The following is a 21,787-nucleotide window of genomic DNA, read 5'->3' on the forward strand; positions in this document are numbered from 1 at the left end:
TCAATTAAACTCCTCTAACTCAATTATAGTTAACTTCTAAAATTAAAATTTCTTTTTGAGAATAATCCATGCAACAATTCTCTAATCCTCGATTTTATAAAATCGATAGTTGAAGAGGTCTAAAGAAACGCGGGAATTCATGAAGATAATTTTCAAAAGTAGTTATAATTAAGAGTCTAAGTAACTCGCTTATTATTAAAAAAATTGAACGATTGATTAAACTGAGATTAAGTACCACTAAACACAATCAAATATAACCGATATTTTTCATTGAATTCATTATTTTCAAACCTATGTTTTCATAACAACACTCAAATGCTTTGATGTCTGGGAAGTTCTGATTGAATATGAATGATCGAATATGTTCAAACACTGAAATGATATACAATACACATAACGATGAGATACGAAATACGTTCTAAAAATGGGTCCGATGAGATAGAATAATGGACCTCCAAACACATGTAAGATGTATGAATATACTATCTCATATTGCATCTCCAAATAACTGTGGTTAACTTGAAGGTCTCAAATTGGACCATGTACCCCACGTACTTGGAGGCAAGTGGATTATGGCGCAAGAGCCTAGAGGTTGAAATTCGAACACGGTTTCATTGTTTTTAAGGCTTCACTCGCACTGAAATGGAGGCCAATTCGCCACTGAAATCATAGCGAGAGCAAGAAAATGTCAGGCTCCCAATGCTGTTCAAACCCACCAACAACAAACCCCAGCAGCGGCGCCGGCCATCTCCAACAACTCGGCGGCCTCAACTCCTATGTCACCGGCTCACCTGACTCCAAACTCACCGTCATTTTTATTACTGATGTCTACGGTATGGGTACTTACCCTTTTCATCCACATGTCTCTTCCTTCTCTTCCATCCTTTTTGACGATTCTTCTCTGTCTGGTTTTGTTGGCTTTTGTCTTTAGTACAACTGAGGTAGTTGACGTGTAAAGGCAATTGCCACTTGGGTCTGACTCTGTTCATTTGGTTGCTTCAAAATCACTCTAGAATTTGAACTGATGTTCTTTTGGAAGTTCTGGATTTGATGAAAATTTTTCATGGGTTGTCGATTTTCATCTATATATACTATACTTCGTTTGCTCGTTCAAAATCCCCTGCCCTTCGGCCCCTTCCCATTTTGTTAAGTTCAGTTCTCTTTGCTAATCATTTCAATTCATAAAATGGAGGAAACCAGAGCAGTCAATCTGAGGTTAACAGAATGTTTTTGAAGAAAGCAGTGAGTAGGATGAAAAAATATATTAACACTTCAAGCTTTGAAAATGGGGTTGGGTATAGTACATTTGAAGTTCCTTTTTCGTTTTCAATGATATAGAATGCATGGGTAAATTTAGTGCACTGAGCTTTTCGTTCTGCCTTGCTTTGCAGGATCTGAAGCCCCACTTCTAAGGTATTTATGAAATCGAAGGGAGAGGTTATGAAGTTGAGAGATTGCTTTTTTAAACATTTGGAAAGTCAATCCAAAATTGAATTTTATTTAGTAAAGAAGATGGGAAACGAAGAACATTTTGGTTGAAGAATAAGCTGCAATTTATAGAAAGTGTATACAACATGATCCACTGAGATTCAACCCTTCGTCGTTCCATTCGTAGAAAGTGCATATACTTTTGGGCCTTTTGGTTTGAGTAAAACAACGGGAACCTTTTTGAAGTCCATGTTTCTTTAGCTGTTTTTGGTGTAAATTTGATTCTTTCTTAATTCGTATATCTAAACTCTCTATGCGCCAATTGGAAGGTTACTTTTGAACTTCGTAGGTTTGGGTTTACACTGTCTATGGAATTCTTCCCTTTCTAAAAAGATTATATATATATAAAAAAAAGTTTGAAGATACTGTTTTGCTGCACATATCTCTTGATTCCTTATGGCACTAAATTCAGCTGCTTTCAATTTGTAGGAAGTTGGCAGATAAGGTCGCAGCTGCTGGGTTCTTTGTGGTTGCTTCTGATTTCTTCAAGGGAGATTCATATGTTCCAGATGATGCTAATAGGCCAATTCGAGTTTGGCTCCAAGATCACGGACCTGTTAGTTCTTGCTTTTCATTTCATTACTGTAACATTTTCTTTGTTAATTATTGATCATCTGCTGCTGATGCTAAAATGTTTTTAGTCTTCAGACAAAACTGGGAGTTGAATTGATATAGTTGGTAAGGATTGAGTGACTCATGTGCTTGCTCACTCACTCTCTCTTTATCTTAGGATGTATTTGGTTTAACTTTTCAAGTATTTTATATTGAAAATAAGTCATTTTGGAAAAAAATTGACATGTTTGACAACCACTTAAAATAGCTTTTGAAACACTTTCAAAGTATATTTTAAACAATTTTATCGAGAGAGTTTAAATAAAAATGACTTTTATGAAAAACTTTTTTTCTTTAGTCAATCCAAATAGGCCTTAATTAATTTTAATAAACGTTTTGTCATTTTAGGGGGAGGGGTCTGTGGCCATCATGTTGTTGTATTCAAAAGATCACCAAAGAAAACCAATGATCGTATAATATTTAAATGGTTTAACAGGACAAGTCTTTTGATGATGGGAAGGCAGTAGTTGAAGCTCTGAAAAGCAGTGGTATTTCAGCAGTTGGAGCTGCAGGCTTTTGCTGGGTGGTGAGTATATTCATCTGTGTTTTTCATTGTCATATTGTTATTGATGTTATGAACACACATTTATCCACTGTTTTTATTTTTATTTTTTTTGGTATTATAATTATCCATTGCTTTCCATGTGCACTGTGAGAAGGTATAAGTTTCAGTCACACTGCGATTTCGTTCTTGAATAACTTCCCAATTTCCTTACATATTTTCATGTTCTATGATTTTTTTTTTCAGATACTTCTCTGACTTCTTACTATTACTTTTATTAGATCTCTTTCCTGAGCTTGAATTGTGATGTACTTTTTGCATCTTAGCCAAGGTTGTGGTTGAGCTTTCAAAGGCGGATTTGATTCAAGCTGCTGTGTTGCTACATCCATCGCTGGTTACTGTCGATGACATCAAAGGTTTGTTTATAAGTTGCATTATCTTGCTCGGTTTGACCTTTTTCTTTATTTGTCTTTTTAATAAGAGATATTTCCATTTTGGAATATGAAAGTAAAGGAAGGCTGCGTCAAATGCACCGAATCAGACAAGAAACATCCGAAGAACCACTAAATGCTTACCAAGCCATACAAAATCCTCATTTTTTGTTAGCTTCCCAATTATGTTATAGATAGCCACAGCCAAGCACTAACTCATGCTTCGTTCTAAATCTGAATATGTCGTCTCCTTCTATTTTCAAAATTCATCATCTTCTTCAACTAGATGGTCAAGAAATAGTTGCCCGAGGTCAGTCTTCCTTTCTATAGCCAAGCACAAACCAAAAGATTAGAAGACGCTCATTTGATACACTATCAGAGACAATCATTGGATCAATAGTGGATAGTGATCTTAGTTCCTTCTCATGGGAAATGCACGAGTTAGGCTGAAGGAACATGCAGAATAGTGTTCCCGAAAGGAAGTTCAAAGAGTCATTACACCCCCTAATGCAATGGGCTGAGCCAGAAAATCACATAGTTTTTTAACTCTTTTGTTTTCCATTTCTATAAAATAAAAATAAATGAGGTTAGTTTGTAGGATGATATGCTTTCTTGATAATTTTGTTTGTAAATTTTTCATGATTAGATATTGCACTTAAAACAGGAATCTCACATTAACCTGCTTGTTCTTATTAGTAGTCGGATCATTGTGAAGATTATTTTTCTGCTTTTAGAGGAAGCAACCAGTTAGTAATAGATGAAACTAATTTAGTAGTTACTAACTGAGTTCGATGTCTTTGGATAAGTATAGGGGTTAAAGCTCCCATTTCGATACTAGGAGCCGAGATCGACCAAATATCTCCACCAGAACTCTTGAAACAGTTTGAAGTAGTCTTATCCACAAAGCGTGAGGTAGTGAAAATTGTCTTACATTCCTTCCTTCATTTCACCAAATATATTGTTCTTATAATGTTTGATGTGAATATGACCTTGCCTTACTTCAAAAACAAAAACATGTTTAACATCTCTGAGTCTAATTGCTTGAGTAATGTTGCACATCTTGGGATAATGAATCTTCTACCATAATCATATTTGAGATTGATATATATTATCATATTATGGGTTTCCCTTTGTAAGGGGATGCATGTGGAATGGCAGTCCAAACCACACTCTTGATTGCATTTAACCAACTTGAAAATAGATGTAAATTTCGGATTGATTGATGTATGTAGGTCGATTGGTTCGTAAAGATCTTTCCAAAAGTTTCTCATGGACAGTGAGGTACAATGTTGAAGATGAAGAAGCTGTGAAACGTGCAGATGAGGCTCATAGGGACTTGTTGGATTGGTTTACAAAGTACCTTAAGTAGTTGAATTGGAATTTCAAGGCCTCTTGTTGGTGGCTACTGCTTACTAATGCCACTGAAAAACAGGCAAAGCATAAAATGTTTAAATATTTTTTTGCGCCTATCTTACTCTCTCTCCCTCTCTCACATGGAGGAAAGTACAAGTCATTGTTTCTTATCTTATCCAAAAACCATCCCTTCAAATCAATCCAAACGTCACTGAATAGATATGAATGCTAGTAGAAATCACTGTCTGCGCTGAATTAATGGATCCAAGTGATCACATTGTTGTGAATCCAAGTTGGCCACAAATCCACAATGGTTCAGTAGAATGGTCAATGAAATCAGGTTTATTCTGTCAAAATTTAGATTACTGTGTGGTCGGTCCCGTTTGTTATTCATTCTGAGGATATTTTGAGCCTTGAGTTGGTTGTCATAATAAGTTATTACTATAGTATGTAGTAATAATTTATGTTTAGTATGTAGATTATTTTAATCTGGATAGAAAATAGTAAACACCGAAACAAAAAGGGAGAAAGGGAGAGTGCGAATAGAAAATAATAAACATGTTAACAAATAACAAACACTATAACAAGGAGAGATTATTGTTGGAAATACTAACTATTATAATCTAAGTTATAATCCCGAAGCTCACTCTACCCACTTGAACTTGAGGTCCAAACAATCTTCTAGATTCATTTTGTAAGGATTTCGTTTTTTAATCTTATGTTTTTTTAAATTTATGTTGATTTTCTTTCATTTTTATATAGGGATTTTTTCCTTTCTTAAAAGAAATAATTGAATTCTAAGTCACTGAAATATATATATATATATATATATAGTCTTCAAAATTTGACTTTGTTTTTTTAAAATATTGGTAGAAAGTGAACAAAACAAAGAAATTTATAGGTGGGAGTGATATTTACAAGCTTAATTTTTTAAAACAGAAAATAAAAACAATCAAACAAGGTCTTGGCTTTTGACTTTTCGTTTTTTAAAAATTAAGATTGTCCTCACGATTTTTTTTCTATTTACCATAGTTTTCATCTTTCTTAAAAAAATATATTTAAATTTTAGTCAAACTTCACAATCTTGAATTTTGAATTTTATAGAAGACTGTGGTATTTAAAATCTTTAGTTTCAAAAATTAAAAAAAAAAAAAAACAAAAAATAAATGGTAATTAAATAAAACCTAGGACAACAAGGTCACGCTTCTTCATAATTTGATTACTTGTCTTCCAATCTTTATTATCTTCATTTTTTATTACAACGACAATGTTGTAAATATAAACATCTATTATCTATTAAATATAAAAAAATAAAATAAAATCCGTAGACTTATTTACCATTCGAAGTTCCTTACTAAAACCAAACTGAAAAATTCATAACTTATCATACACAATAATGTTATCAAACTTAAACCAATTTTTGAAAATTAAAAAAGATATATAGTTCTAAAAATTTGGTTAAAAATTTCATTATTTACTTAAAAAAGAGGAAAACGATGATAAAAAAGCTATGAAAAAACAATTCTACTTTTCAAAACAAGAAACCAAACAATTATTTAACAGGATCTTAATAATACACAAACTTACAAAATATTTGGAGTTGATTTATAATTTAATCATAATTTTCAAACCTAATATATAAACTATGAATTGTTGATAAAAAAAAAAAAAGCTTCCATCAATTGGAGCATAGTTTAGTCATTGGTGACATGCAAAGGTATTTATTATATTATCATTCAAAAGTGAATGTCACCCATTTGCAATTATAAAACTACCGACTTTTCTTTTGTCGTTGGTTATAAACTTATAATTATAATTATAAATTATAACCTATGAAAATTAGTTGAGGGCGAGGTTGAAATGCCCGTCATCATTTCCCTGTGCTAAAGAGAGAAAAAAAACAAGAAGAGAAGACGAATATAAGGAAGAACAATTTAAAGAAATTTTTTTAATGGGGTTATCCATTCATTTGACGTCAGGGCTGAGGCAAATTGATTTGGGTGTTTGAGGAAGTTCAAATCCACGTTTCCTTCTTTTTAAGCATTTCTCTAGTTGAAATCGGAGTAAAAGGATCGTCACTGAATTCGGAGTTAAAAGAGGAACAAAAATGGCAGGTCCCCAATGCTGTTCAAACCCACCAACTCTAAACCCCAGCAGCGGCGCCGGCCATCTTGAAGAACTCGGCGGCCTCACCACCTATGTCACCGGCTCACCTGACAAACTCGCCGTCCTTTTTATTACCGATGTCTACGGTACAGTACCTACCCCTTTTCATTTGTATATTGTGTGTGTGTATATACATTTGACTTCTGGGAAAAGGGAATTTCCACTTGGGTTTGTCTCTTTTCACGGTAGAATTTTAATAGATGCTCTTTTGGGAGTTTAGGAATTGATGAAAATTTCTCCTAGCCCTAGGTTTATTGATTTTTATCTAATACTGTACTTCATATGCTCGTACGAATTGCCCTGCCCTTCCCATTTTCTTGAGCACTGTAAATGTTCTCTTTGCTAATAGAAATTATGTTATACTTCGATGGTCTTGATGCGTTCTTCAATACTAAATTGGAGAATTTTATATTGATATTATAAATTTTCTATACTATTATGGAATAATTTGTTTAATCAGAATTATATTATAAAGGTGAATAAATAGACACCTACCGACCCAACAAAGGAAAGAAATCAAGAAAGGAAAAATAGATAAAAGAAAAAAAAATACTATAAAGGAAAATACTAATTAGGAATAAACCCTAATTTACTTTAACATCTTCCCTCAAACTCAAGGTGGTAGAGTAACAACCAACTTAGTATGTGAAGCGACCAAGTGAAACTGATGATGGATATTGAAGAAAACTCTCAATTTAGATCAGAGACAGAACCCACGAAGAATTATAACATAGAGAACTTATGGGCTGGAGACAAAACCAAGAAGAACTAAAACATAGGGAACTTTTGAGATGGAGACAGAATCCTCGAATAACTAAAACATAAAGAATTTTTAAGTTGGAGGCAAACCCACGAAAAACTAAAACAAAGAAAACTTCTAGGTTCGAGACAGAACCCACAAAAAACTAAAACACAGAGAATTTCTGGGCTAGAGACAAAATCCACGAAGAACTAAAACACATAAAATTTTTGTGTTGGAGACAGAACCTATGAAGAACTAAAACACCGAGAACTTTTGGGCTGGAGATAGAACCCACGAAGAACTAAAACACAGAGAAATTCTGGGCTGAAAACAGAACCCACAAAGAACTGAAACACGGAGAACTTATGGACTAGAAACAGAGATTCTCATATAGAGATCTAAAACATAACCCACAAACTGCTGATTTGAAAATGGAACAGTGACTTTGGAAGATCTAAAAAATAGATATAGAGACCCACAAATGTAAATCTGAAAACGAAATAGAATCAATGATAGAGGTAGAGGTAGTTTTAAACATAAATGCATTAGGCTTTCTTGGTAACGGGGGTCTACCTCCATCGACGACCGATCGACAAAGACAGAGGTCGGACATGGCTGCAGCGGCTAGAGTTCAATCAGACAAAAACCCTAAGGCTCTGATACCATGTTAATTTTTTATACCATCATTGAATAATTTGCTTAATCAAAATTACACTACAAAGGTGAATAAATAGACACCAACAGACCCAACAAAGGAAAGAAACCAAGAAAGGAAACATACATAAAAGAAAAAATACTATAAAGGAAAATACTGATTAGAAATAAACTCTAATTTACTCTAACAGATATTAAGCTTTAAGGGATAGCCAGCATGATCACATATAAATGCTATTGACATATACTTCTTCTTTTGAGATCGAAGATTCAAATTCCTATGCTACATTCTTTGAACTAAGAAAAAGGATTAAGAGATATTTTGGATATGCCATATAAATATAAGGCTTCATTACAAAAAGTGCCCTTGAACTTTACGGACCTTTCATAAACATTTAAGAAATATTGTAACTTTTGAAATATTAGACGTATTTTTTAAACAAAGAGCCAAATTTAGTCGTATTTTTTGTAATTTAATTTAAACATAATGAAGCATAAAAGATGTAATAAATTAGTGATCAACATGAATATAAATACTAATAACGATTAGTAAGGAAGAACTTGAAATTATTTTTCCTTTGTTCTTCAACGGGGACTAGGAGTTTGGATCTAGAGGAAAGAAAAATTATAGAAAGAGAAAAGAAGAAGATTGAATGAATTAAACTCATTTATTAATTTAGATCATTTTCTCTAGTTTCTTGATTTATAGGAATATCTATCGATATTTTATTGATCTAAATATCGATCAATAAAATTGAGACGCCGATACCTCCATACATTAATCTTGTAATTCATGTTTGCTATTCATTTTTAGTTTGCCTAATCCATTGTGAAGCTTTGTATATAAGTATCTATGAAGTTCTTTTTCGCTTTCAATGATATTAGGTGCATGTGAAAGTTTAGTGCTCTAAGTTTTTTATGCTGTCTTGCGCTGTGCAGGATTTGAAGCTCCACTTTTAAGGTATTTCTAAAATTGGAGAGATTATGCAATTACCGCATGGCTTCACGTGATTTTGTTAGTTGTTACTAAAGAAGAGATTGCTTTTGTTCTTTCCGTGATTGGGTTGGTTTTGTTTAGTAAAGAACATGGTATATGAAGAGCATTTTGGTAGAAGAATAAGCTGCATTTCTAGAGAGTGTACAGAAAGAAGTTGCATCTTCTTGGCTTTTTGGCTTTAAAGGAAAGAAAGCAGCAGGACACTTGTTTTATTTAGTTCTTCTTGGTGTAAATTTTATATCCATTTAACTTGTATACCTCTACTCATACATTCCTTTTTAACTTCCTTGGCTTTGGCCTTGGCCTTGACCCTTTTTTCTTTGGATGGTAGTTTCACACTGTTCATGAAATCATTTCTTCAACAAATTAGAAAGAAGTTGAAGATTGGTATCTTTTGCTGCACATGTCTTTGGGTTGTACTTGGCACTAATTTCAGCTACTTTCAATTTGTAGGAAGCTAGCGGATAAGGTTGCAGCTGCTGGGTTCTTTGTGGTTGCTCCTGATTTCTTCAAGGGAGATCCATTTGTCCCAGATGATGCTAATAGGCCAATTCGGGTTTGGTTACAAGATCATGGACCTGTTAGTTCTTGCCTTTCACTTCATTACTGCAACATTTTCCTAATTAATTATTATTTATCTGCCACTGCTGAAGTCCTGTTTTAGTTTCAGGAATTATATTTGTAAAACTCTTAGGTTTGAGAAAGAATCAGAATACTCTATTCATTCACCAAAGATATGAATATATACAAGTGTACAAAGCATAGAAAAGGAAAATATCACAAAATATTTACAAGAATGGAAAACCCTAACTATAGAATTATAACACTCCCCCTCAAGTTGGAGCATATATGTTAATCATGCCAACTTGTTACATAGATAATCTATAAGTCTTCCATCCAATGCTTTTGTGAAGATATCTCCTAATTGTTCTCCAGTCTTCACATATCCTGTAGATACCAACCCTTGTTGAATTTTCTCACGTATAAAATGGCAATCAACTTCAATATGTTTAGTCCTTTCATGAAATACTAGATTAGACGCAATATGAAGTGTTGCTTGATTATCACACCACAACTTTGTCGGTGTGGTGATTTCAAATCCCAACTCAACAAGAATTTCATATATCCAAATCAATTCACACACAGATTGTGTCATTGCTCTATATTCTGATTCTGCACTTGAACGTGAAACCACATTTTGCTTCTTACTCTTCCAAGAAATCAAATTACCACCAACAAAAACACAATACCCTGAGGTTGATCTTCTGTCTTCTTTAGATTCTGCCCGATCGGCGTTTGAGAAACATTCAATATCAGTATGACCATAATCCTTATATAATAAACCACGCCTGGGAGCAACCTTCAAATAACAAAGAATCTGTTCCAATGCAGCCCAATGATCAACTGTAGGGCATGACATGTACTGACTCACAATACTTACTGAATAGGCTATGTCGGGTTGAGTCACTGTAAGGTAATTAAGTTTTCCCACTAACCTCTTATATCTTTTAGGATCTTTTAGCAATTCTCCATATTTTGTGAGCTGTAAGTTGGGCATCATTGGGGTACTACATGGCTTAGTCCCTAGCTTTCCTGTTTCAGTCAACAAGTCAAGTACATATTTTCTTATGATAATCGAATTCCTTTCTTGCTTCTTATTACCTCAATTCCTAAGAAGTATTTCAACATGCCCAAATCTTTTGTATGGAATTGACTATGAAGAAAGGTCTTTAGAGACTGGATACCTAAAGCATTATCACCAGTAATCACAATATCATCCACATATACAACTAACAAGATGACACCACCCTCAGATCTCTTAAAAAAGACTAAACGATCTGACCTACTCTTCCACATTCCAAAGCTTTCAATCACTTGACTAAATTTACCAAACCAAGCTCATGGGCTCTGCTTTAATCCATACAAGGATTTACGAAGGCGACACACCGTTCCATTCTCCCCCTGAGCAACAAACCCTTGGTGGTTGCTCCATATACACCTCTTCTTGAAGATCACCATGAAGAAATGCATTTTTAATATCAAGCTGATGTAAAGGCCAATGATTGATTGAAGCTAATGAAATAAACAACCTCACATATGCCATTTTTGCTACAGGAGAAAAAGTATCAGCATAGTCAATGCCATAAGTTTGTGCATAGCCTTTCGTTACGAGGCGCGCTTTTAATCGAGCAACAGAACCATCAGGATTGACTTTAACTGCAAACACCCATTTGCAACCGATAGCCTTCTTTCTTGCAGAGAGAGAAACTAAATCCCAAGTATAATTATCATCTAAAGCAGTCATCTCCTCCACCATTGCGGCACACCAACCAGGATGAGACAAAGCCTCATGAACAGTTTTCGAGATGGATACAGACTCTAAGGATGCAATGAATGAACATGTGGAAGGCGACAAATGGTTATATGAAACAAAAGAGGAAATAGGGTGAGCACATGTACGTTTACCTTTACGAAGAGTAATAGGAAGATCATCACCCGTTTCTGGATCCAATGACGAAGAAGACTCTGGTACAGGGCATGGAACTGGAGGAGGTTGTCGTCGAGTATAGACCTTAACGATGGGAGGAAGAGTAGAGGTAGCCACAGGTAGAGATGAATCAGGAAGAGGATCAGAAGGAGAAATAACTATGTAGACAAGGAAATCATCCTCTAATTCCTTATGCTCTCCCTGACTCTTATTCGAAGAGAAAGACAGTGATGAAAAAAATGGAGTATGTTAAAAAAACGTGATATCAGGAGAGACTAAATATTTATTTAGACTAGGAAAATAACACCGATACCCCTTTTGGACACGGGAATAACCAAGGAAAATACATTTTAAGGACTTTGGATCCAGCTTGGTATGCTAAGGCCGAACATCCCGAACAAAGCAGGTACAACCAAATATTTTGGGTGGAATGAGAAACAAATGTTGCTTGGGGCATAAAGTACGAAAAGGTATCTCACTCTTAAGAATGGAAGAGGGCATGCGATTTATTAAGAAACAAGCTGTGGAAACAGCATCAGCCTAAAAGGATTTTGGAACATGCATCTGAAACATCAAAGCTATGGCTGTCTCAAGGAGATGAAGATTCTTTCGTTCTGCAACCCCATTTTGAGATGGAGTATCGACACAAGAAGATTGATAAAGGATGCCATGGGCATCTAAATAAAATTTGAGTGTATGAGAAAAATATTCCTTAGCATTATCACTCCGTAGGATTTTAAGAGCAACACTAAACTGAGTTTGAATTTCAGCGTGGAAGTTACGAAAATGAGAAAGTAACTCAAAATGACTTTTCATTAAATATAACCACGTAACATGAGAATAGTCATCGACAAATGTAACAAAATACCTAAACCCTCCTTTGGACTCAACAGGACATGAACCCCAAACATCAGAATGGACTAATTCAAAAGGAGCACTAGCTCGTTTATTGACTCGAGGATACGAACTCAAACGATGAGATTTAGCAAACTGACATGACTCACAATCTAAAGAAGACAAATGTTGAAGTTGTGGACGAAGACTCTTCAACACAGAGATAGATGGATGACCCAAACAATAATGCTCTTCAAAGGGAGACGACACACTAGAGCATGTGATGGTCGTAGGTGTTTGTGGTTCAAAGATGTAAAGACCTCCAAATTCCCGCCCTTTACCAATAGTCTGTTTCGTCGTAAGATCCTGAAATAAGCAATAATCAGGAAAAAATGAGACACAACAATGAAGATCACGAGTGAGTTTACTGACCGAAATCAAATTAAACGAGAAATTTGGTAAATTTAAAACTGATGACAAAGAAATTGATTCAATGAGATGGACGGTTTCTGATCCTAAAACAGGAGTGGAGGTTCCATCAGCTATAGTGACATTAGGTGAAGAGGTAGATGTACAAAGGTTAGAGAATAAACTGGGGTTACTTGTCATATGGTCTGTAGCGCCAGAGTCAATGACCCATTTTGACGTGGAGGAAAGAAGGCATTTAAAAATGTTACCTGTCTCTGCGATGGTCGTAATGGGAGTAGAAGATGATGCCCTCAATGACTCTTGATACTGCTGAAATTTAGCAAACTCCTCTGCAGAAATCGTAATTGACTTGTCAAGATTATCAAGAGTAGAGGCGACATGTGCAGAGGGTGATGGCATCCTTTGACCTTCATTCATCAATCTTCTGCATTCACGTTTCGTATGGCCAGGTTTATGATAATAATAGCAAACAACACCTCCTGGATTTGATCTCCATGAATAGTAGTTGGATCCATTCAACTTGTGTTCAGTTACTTTTGACACCATAGGAACAATCTCAGACATTATTGGTTTCTTATCAGCCATTACCTCAAAAAATAGACACTGAACTGCAGAGAATCAAACCCTAATTTACCGAAGAGATGTCTTTACAAGCAGTGAGTATATCTATATATCCCAAACAAACACACCACCAAGAAGAGCCAACAACACTGAGGAAACCCACAGAAGATAGACGAAAAACGCACGCTGGCGCGTGAGCCTCACACGCTAGTCAGATGGCAACTGGACTTTGGGGTTTTGTAGATCGGCGGCAGGGCTCCTCGTTGGACTGGGCGGTGTCGAAAAAAACAGCTTTTTTTTTCCCCCTGCGGTGGCGGCTAACGACAGCTAACGAACCGAAGACGGCAACTGTGAGTAAAAGTGTAAACTCACTTCTCCACAAAACCCTAAACGTATCACAAACAGGTTCTAAATTCTCAAACCCTAAGGTTCACAAAACCCTAAGTTTGTTTAGAGAGCTCTGATACCATGTAAAATTCTTAGGTTTGAGAAAGAATCAGAATACTCTATTCATTCACCAAAGATATGAATATATACAAGTGTACAAAGTATAAAAAAGGAAAATATCACAAAATATTTACAAGAATGGAAAACCCTAACTATAGAATTATAACAATAGGGTTGGTAAGGATTGACTGACCTATGTGCTTGCTCACTTGCTCACTCCTTGTCTTATCTAAGTAAACATTTTGTCAGTTTAAAAATGGGGTGGCCTTTGGCCATTATGTTGTTTAATTCTAAAGATCTTCAAAGAAAACCAATCATTATACTGATTGAAGTGCAAGAGTTCAAATTTATGTTGATGTAATGGTTTTAACAGGAGAAGGGTTTTGATGATGCGAAGCCAGTTGTGGAAGCTCTGAAAAACAAAGGTATCTCAGCGATTGGAGCCGTAGGCATTTGCTGGGGTGGTGAGTATATTCATTTTGTGTTTCTTGTTTCTTATTATCATATTTTATTGGTAATGTTATGATCACACAATTATCCACTGCTTTCAGTGTACAGGAATCTATAAGTTCATTCATATTACTGTTTCATTCTTGAATAACTTCCATCACCTATTTCATGTTCTATAATCCTTTTCTGCTATAATCCTTTTCTGCTATAATCCTTTTCTGGGAGTACTTCCTATGATTTATTACTATTACCTGGATGAAAATTTCTTACTTGTGTTTGAATTGTGATGAACTTTTGTACCCCAGCCAAGGTTGTGGTTGACCTTACAAAGGTGGAATTAATTCAAGCTGCTGTGTTGCTACATCCCTCGTTTGTTACTGTCGATGACATCAAAGGTTTGTATTTTGTTTCCATTATCTTTGTCTACCTTGGCCTTTTTTTTCCTTCTTTGCCGTCCTTTTTAATAAGAAACACTTCCATTGCTGAAGATGAATGTAAAGAAAGGCTGCTTCAAATGTACCCCAAGTCAGACAAGAAAGAAATGGAATTTCCAACAAACAAGAAAACACCAAAAGAACCTCTGAACATGAACCAAACCATACAAAAACCACATTTTTTAAGCTCCCCAATTACGTTATAGATAGCCATACCACAGCCAAGCATGCCTAGGTGCTTAGTTTCAACTCATTCTCAGGTGCTTTGTTTTAATGCACGAGTGAGGCTGAAGAAACATGCAGAAGAGTTTTCATAGAAGTAAGTTTCTCCCTAATGGAGAAGAGTATTCTTTTTTCCAGAAGAGTTTTCATGCAGAAGAGTATTCTTTTTTCCAGCATTTGAAAAAGGGATATAGCCATCGACTTGACGAGCAAGACGGATAGGCCCGATCACTTCAAATCCTTTTCTTTCACATTCACCAAATCCATATTAAACTAATTTGTAAAGTCGTCCTTTATTATAACTTTGTATATCCTAGATTAGGGTTTCTCATTCTCTTATATATATGTACCTTTTATCTAATTAAATGATAAGAAATTCATTATCCAAAAGTACAGAGTACATGGTATCAGAGCCATTCTTTGTTTAGGGTTTAGAATATTCTTTGACGGCTTTGTGAGTTAGGGTTTGAATTTGGGTCATCACTTTGAGTGGCCGTTTGACGACACCGCCCACCTTAGGAGTAGTGTCGCCGCCGTCCGACTTAGTTTGCCGTCGTCATTCACCAGAAACAGCCGTGCATGAGTCACACGTGTCGCCAATTCAGAATTGCTCCGTCGTCACACGTCGGCGCATGAGAGCGCGTGAGGCTGTCTTCTTCACTTCCGTCGGTTGGGTTCGTCTCGGGTTAGCTTTTCCGGTCCATTTGTGACTTTAGTTTTACCAACATCTACTTAAGTGTGAGGCTGTTTGGAAAACACCCTTTTGTTCCTAGGGTTTGTGACGGTTTTGTTCTAATTTGGGATTGTTTCGCTCTTTGATTTACCTTGCTTTCGATTCTGATTTGTTTAATTCTGCCTATGGGATCATGTGTTGGTTCTTAATGGATGAGATGAAGCATATGATTGTATCCAATGTAATTCCCTTAGCATCAAAGATAACGGAACATAAGTTAAATGAAGATAATTACTATGATTGGCGTTGCACTAAGTTTTATTTACTTAGTACTGATATGGATGATCATGTGACTGAGAATCCACCACAAGATGATAAGAAAAAGGCTTGGCTTCATGATGACGCTTGACTTTATCTTCAGATTAAGAATTCCATTGAGAGTGAGGTTGTTGGTTTGGTAGATCATTGTAATTCTGTTAAGGAACTCTTAGAGTTCTTAGAATTTTTGTACTCGGGAAAAGAACACGTCCATCGAATGTTTGAAGCTTGTATGCAATTCTTTCAAGTCGAATAGAAAGCTGAATCTGTTTCAAGCTACTTTATGAGGCTTAAAAAAACAGCGGCTGAACTTGCCTTATTGTTACCTTTTAGCCTAGATGTCAAAGTTCAACAAGCCCAGCGAGAAACGATGGCAGTTATGATATTTCTGATGGACTTTCACCTGAATTTGGAATGACTAAAACACAGATTCTTTCTGATTCTTAGATTCCGTCGTTAGAGGAGTCCTTTATTCACGTTCTTCGTATTGAGAGCTCTCAATATGGTTCGTCTATTTCTCATCCTAGTAGTGCTTTTATAAGCAAGAATAATAACTCTCGGGTTACTCCAGGGATGACCAACAATTTTTCAAAAGCCTAGTTATGATAATCGAAAATTAGATTCTTAGGAGATTGTTTGTCACTATTGTCGTAAGCCAGGACATTTGAAACGTGATTTTCGAAAGTTGTACAAGGCTCAATGATCTCAACACAGATAGCTTCTACCAGTGATATGGCCGAAAAGTTTGTTACCATCTTTGCTGTCGATTTTGCTAAATTTCAAGTATTTCAAGAATCCTTGCAGGTATCTTCTTCATCAAACTGTACTACCACCATTGCTGAGACAGGTAATTTGAAATGCTTTCTTACATCATCTATCAAGTGGGTCATAAACTCAAGTGTCACCACTCATATGACAGGTAATTCTAACTTGTTTTCTACACCTTTGTCCCCTGCCCCATCCCCATTTGTCATTTTGGCAGATAGATCCACTTCCTCTGTTCTTGGATCCGACACCATTCCTCTCACCCAATCTCTTTCTTTGTCCTCTGTATTACATTTGCCTCAATTGTCATTTAATTTAATTTCTATTAGCCAGCTTACATGCGACCTTAATTGCCATGTCTCGTTTTTCTTGGTTATTGCTTGTTTAAGGATCGTATGACAAAGAAGATTATTGGTAGAGGACATGAGTCCTAGGGCCTTTACATTTTTTACCATCAGATACCATAAGTTGTAGCATGTCCTGGCGTTACATCCCCGTTTGCAGTTCACTGTCGTCTGGGTCATCCTTCTTTGTCTATGTTGAAGAAAATTTATCCTGAATTTCGTTCTTTATCGTCTTTGAATTGTGATTCGTGTCAGTTTGCTAAATTTCATCGTTTTAGTTCTAGTCCTAGAGTCCATAAACGAGCCAACACTTTATTTGAGTTAGTTCATTTTGATATATGGGGTCCTTGACCAATTGTGTCTCAAACAAGTTTTCGTTACTTTGTTACTTTTGTTGACGATTATTCTCGTGTGACTTGGTTATATTTAATGAAAAATCGTTCTGAGTTATTGTCTCATTTTGTTGCTTTTCATGCTAAAATTCGAAATCAATTTAATGTCTCTCTCAAAACCTTGCGCACTGATAATGCTGGTGAATAATTCTCTCATTACTTGGATCTTACTTATGTGATTATGGCATCATTTATCAACCCTCTTGCGCAGACACTCCATCTTAAAATGGAGTTGTTGAAAGAAAGAACAGACACTTCCTTGAAACTGTCCGCGCTTTATCCTTTCAAATGCATGTTCCTTCCTGATCAATAGAATGTCTTCCTCTTCCTCAATGGAGAGATTCCTTATCATACTCTTTTTCCTACGAAATCTTTGTTTTCTATTGCCCCTAAGATCTTTGATTGTGTTTGTTTTGTTCAGGATATTCGTCCACATCGTACTAAATTAAATCCAAAATCTTTGAAATGTATTTTCTTAGGCTATTCACGTGTTCACAAGGGTTATTGTCCTACTCTTTACAGGTATCTTATCTCTCCCGATGTTACGCTTTTTGAAGATATAATTTTTAGTCCTTCACTGTCTAATCATTGTAAAGGAAAGGAGGATTATTTTTTTTTTTTAATCTATGAGATTACCTCTTCCACATCATCTCCTACCCAACCTTCTTCTGTGTCTCTTCCTTCTCGCCTACTGGTCACTCGAGTTTACTCCAGGCGTCCTCCACAGCCACCTTCAAACACGTCCTACCCAATAGCTTTTTCGACATCGGATCCGAAATCGATTGATGATCTACCTATTGCCCTTCGAAAAGGTAAATGCACTTGTACTTACCCTATTTCTTCGTTTGTTTCGTATAACTGGTTGTCTTCCTCCACTTATTCCTTTATTACATCTCTTGATTCCGTTTCTATTCTTCACTCTGTTCATGAAGCTTTTATCTCATTTTGGGCGGTGTAGTGTAATGATTGAGGAGATGTCTGCATTGGATTAGAATGGTACTTGGGATTTAGTCTCGCGTCCGGCAGGAAAGAAGACTATTGGATGTAAATGGGTGTTTGTTATAAAAGCCAATCCTAACGGAACAGTGGTTCGCTTGAAATCTCGTCTTGTTGCCAAAGGTTATGCCCAAATCTATGGGATTGATTATTCTTATATATTTTCTCTTGTTGCTAAATTAACTTCCATTCGACTATTTATGTCCACGGTTGCTACTCATAATGGGCCTTTGCATCAACTTGACATTAAGAATGCTTTTCTACATGGTGATCTTCAGGAGGAAGTTTACCTGGAGCAACCACCTGGGTTTATTGCTCAGCCAACTGTCACAATCGCACTTTTCGAAGTTTCACTTAGCGATTGTGCGACACTTGTTCCCGCTCACGAACAAGTCAGCCAATTCGAATATGAACAGCCAATGGCACATTGGGTGCCTCTCGCAACCTCCACCCCCGTTTTAGAGAAAACGGTTTTAGAAAACGGGTTTGGAGAAAAGGTTTTCGCAAACAGTTTGATTGTAAGAATAGAGAAGAGAAAGATTGTAGTAGGCTAGAAAGAATGCAACAACAACTTTATAACATACTATTCCGGGTATGGGGAACCAGGAGAGTGATAAGGTGTGTTGTCTTCGAAAATCTTTGTATGGATTGAAACAAAGTCCTCGTGCATGGTTTGGTAAGTTTAGTCAAGCACTCGAATGTTTTGGTAGAATAGTGCTTCTGATCATTATGTGTTCTATCGACGATCTGATAATGGTATTGCTTTGTTTGTTGTGTATGTTGACGATATCGTTATCACTGGAAATGATCTTCGCTTGAGACTTTTCTTCAGGGTCAATTTCATGCTAAAGATTTCAGACAATAAGTATTTCTTAAGTATTGAAGTAATGAGAAGCAAGAAAGGTATTTATCTGTCACAACGAAAATATGTACTTGATTTGTTATCTGAGGCTAGAAAATTAGGAGTCAAACCATGTAGTACTCTGATGATACCGAATTTGCAATTTGCTAGAGAAGGAGAATCATTTAAAGACCCTGAGAGATATAGAAGATTAGTTGGAAAGTTGAACTATTTAACAGTGACACAATTAGATATTGTTTATTCTGTGAGTATTATGAGTCAGTTTATGTCTTCTCCTATGGTGGATCATTGGGCTGCAATAGAACAAATTCTATGTTATCTAAAAGTTGCACATGGACGTGGGATCTTATATAAAGATCATGGTCTTACAAGGGTTGAATGCTTTTGAGATGTTGATTGGGCTGGATCTCGAAATGATAGGAGATCAACCTCTGGATATTGTGTTTTTGTAGGAGAAAACCTAGCGTCATGGAAAAGTAAGAAACAAAATGTAGTTTCTCGTTCGAGTGCTGAATCAGAATATAAAGCTATGGCACAATCCGTGTGTGAAATAGTATGGATACACCAAATTTTATTTGGGATGGGTTTTAGCGTTACTGTGCCAGCTAAATTATGGTGTGATAATCAAGTTGCACTTCACATTGCATCCAATCCAGTGTTTCATGAACGAACTAAACATATTGAAGTGGATTGTCACTTTGTTCGCGAGAAAATACAAGAAGAGTTAATATCTACAGTATATGTGAAAACTGGAGAACAGTTGGGAGATATATTTACCAAAGCTGTAAATGGAGCAAGAATAAACTATTTATGCAACAAGCTGGAGCAAATTAATTTGTACAGTCGTCCTTTAAGTGATTGACATATTTGCTCCAGCTTGAGGGGTAGTTTTATAAGATATATTTAAATTAATTTGTACAGTCGTCCTTTATTATAATTTTGTATATCCTAGATTAGGGTTTCTCATTCTCCTATATATATATATGTACCTTTTATCTAATTAAATGATAAGAAATTCATTCTCCAAAGTACGGAGCACAAGCTTAACTAAGAGGATAACTCTATTTCCCTGCCGTTAGGATTACTACTTAATCCTTTGTTTTGAAACGTTTCCGCACTTGAAGCCAGACTCTTTCTAAAGTATGAGGCTAGATGTTCCTAGCAAATGAAAATCTCAGATTCACTGACTTATTCTAATTAGTATCAGGGATTATTTCTCTGTATTTATGGAAACTAACCAGTAAGAAATCGATGAAAATAACTTAACAAAAGCTAACTGAGTCGGATGCATACTGATAATTGTAGGGGTCAAAGCTCACATTTCGGTACTAGGAGCGGAGATTGATCACATGTCTCCTCCAGAACTCTTGAAAGAGTTTGAAGAAGTTTTGTCTGCAAAGCCTGAGGTAGAGTGAGAGTTGTCTTATTTTCCTTCCTTTTACTTCATCTAGTTGAACTTCTATCATAATATTTTTTGTGAATTTGATCTTGCCTCTCTTAACAAAAAAAAAAAAAAAAAGGTGATTTACATTGACAACAAGTACAGGTTAAATAGCATCAATCTAATTACTCGAGTTAAGTTACATAAACCATTTCCCTAGCTCATTTTAGGATTTGAATCTTTTGCCACAATCATATTTAAGCTCAACGTGATGCTTCCTACCTTCATGTCGAAGTCGAATGTCGGTCCAAATTGTGCACTTGACTCATACTTTGACCTTACACTTCTCACATTACCCACATATGCATTCATTCAACTTAAAAAAAAATAGATGTAAATTTTGGCTTGTTCGATGTATAGGTCGACGGGTTCGTAAAGATCTTTCCAAAGGTTTCTCATGGGTGGACTGTGAGGTACAATATGGAAGATGAAGAGGCTGTCAAATGTGCAGATGAAGCTCATGGGGACTTGTTGGCTTGGTTTACTAAATATCTCAAGTAATTGAATTGGCCATTGTCAATCCCTCTTGTTAGTATCTTTGTGTTGTAGACCATTTTACTCTTTAAGCTCAGAATAAGAAATTTGGAAGAATATTTAAACTGTAGCTGTTTTCTAATATCTCAGTGAAAAGCAGAGGGACAGTAATACTGTTAGCAAATTTGATGGTGATGATTGTACAACGACTTTGCATTTTCTTGGTGTGAAATTGAAATGTATCTGATTTTGCTGGAAAAATAATGTGTTTTTTTTTCTTTTACCTTAACCATAATTTGGTTCTAACTTTTTAAAAATTAAAATTATGAAATTGTGGACCTTATATTTATTTTATTGTATATAGGATGTTTGGCTCAGAAGTGAATTCGTATATTCTAAATTATGGATTTTTAATGGAAAAATTTCACATATGTCAAAATATTTATAGAAATAGCAACAAAAAAAAAAAAAAACATTGATGGACTTCTATCAGCATTTATCAATAATAGACTTAAGTTTCTATCTTTGATAGGCTTCTATTAGTTTCTATCGACTTTTGTGTAAATAATTTTCTTTATTTTTCTATTTTTATTTTTTAAAAAATTTTTATTAATCACTCAAACACCAATTGTTTGAACTACATAAAATTTACTTTTACGCTACTAAAATTTTTATAGATTGCAAACTTACCAACCGTACGTAGTTCATACAA

At 35.5% G+C, this 21,787-nt stretch overlaps 2 protein-coding genes across 3 annotated transcripts; both read left to right on the top strand.

Annotated features, from left to right (window-relative positions):
* Positions 1–607: 607 nt before the first annotated feature.
* LOC120073525 (endo-1,3;1,4-beta-D-glucanase-like) lies at positions 608–4,800 on the top strand. 2 transcript variants are annotated; one of them, XM_039026366.1, is made up of 7 exons: positions 610–833; positions 1,392–1,413; positions 1,918–2,044; positions 2,537–2,626; positions 2,934–3,018; positions 3,845–3,945; positions 4,266–4,800. In XM_039026366.1, exons 1-7 carry the CDS (start codon positions 686–688, stop codon positions 4,311–4,313), a joined length of 621 nt encoding a protein of 206 aa, XP_038882294.1. In that variant the 5' UTR covers positions 610–685; the 3' UTR covers positions 4,314–4,800. The 2 variants fall into 2 exon arrangements, with proteins under 2 accessions (XP_038882298.1, XP_038882294.1); XM_039026370.1 differs by lacking the exon at positions 3,845–3,945 and having other exon boundaries at positions 608–833.
* Positions 4,801–6,269: 1,469 nt separating this feature from the next.
* On the top strand, positions 6,270–21,336 carry LOC120071531 (endo-1,3;1,4-beta-D-glucanase-like). Its single transcript, XM_039023861.1, has 7 exons — positions 6,270–6,638; positions 8,888–8,909; positions 9,399–9,525; positions 14,078–14,168; positions 14,460–14,549; positions 20,466–20,566; positions 20,962–21,336. Exons 1-7 carry the CDS (start codon positions 6,494–6,496, stop codon positions 21,100–21,102), a joined length of 717 nt encoding a protein of 238 aa, XP_038879789.1. The 5' UTR covers positions 6,270–6,493; the 3' UTR covers positions 21,103–21,336.
* The last annotated feature ends 451 nt before the right edge of the window (positions 21,337–21,787 follow it).

Source organism: Benincasa hispida, chromosome 1 (assembly GCF_009727055.1).
Source record: "Benincasa hispida cultivar B227 chromosome 1, ASM972705v1, whole genome shotgun sequence".
Taxonomy (NCBI): Eukaryota; Viridiplantae; Streptophyta; class Magnoliopsida; order Cucurbitales; family Cucurbitaceae; genus Benincasa; species Benincasa hispida.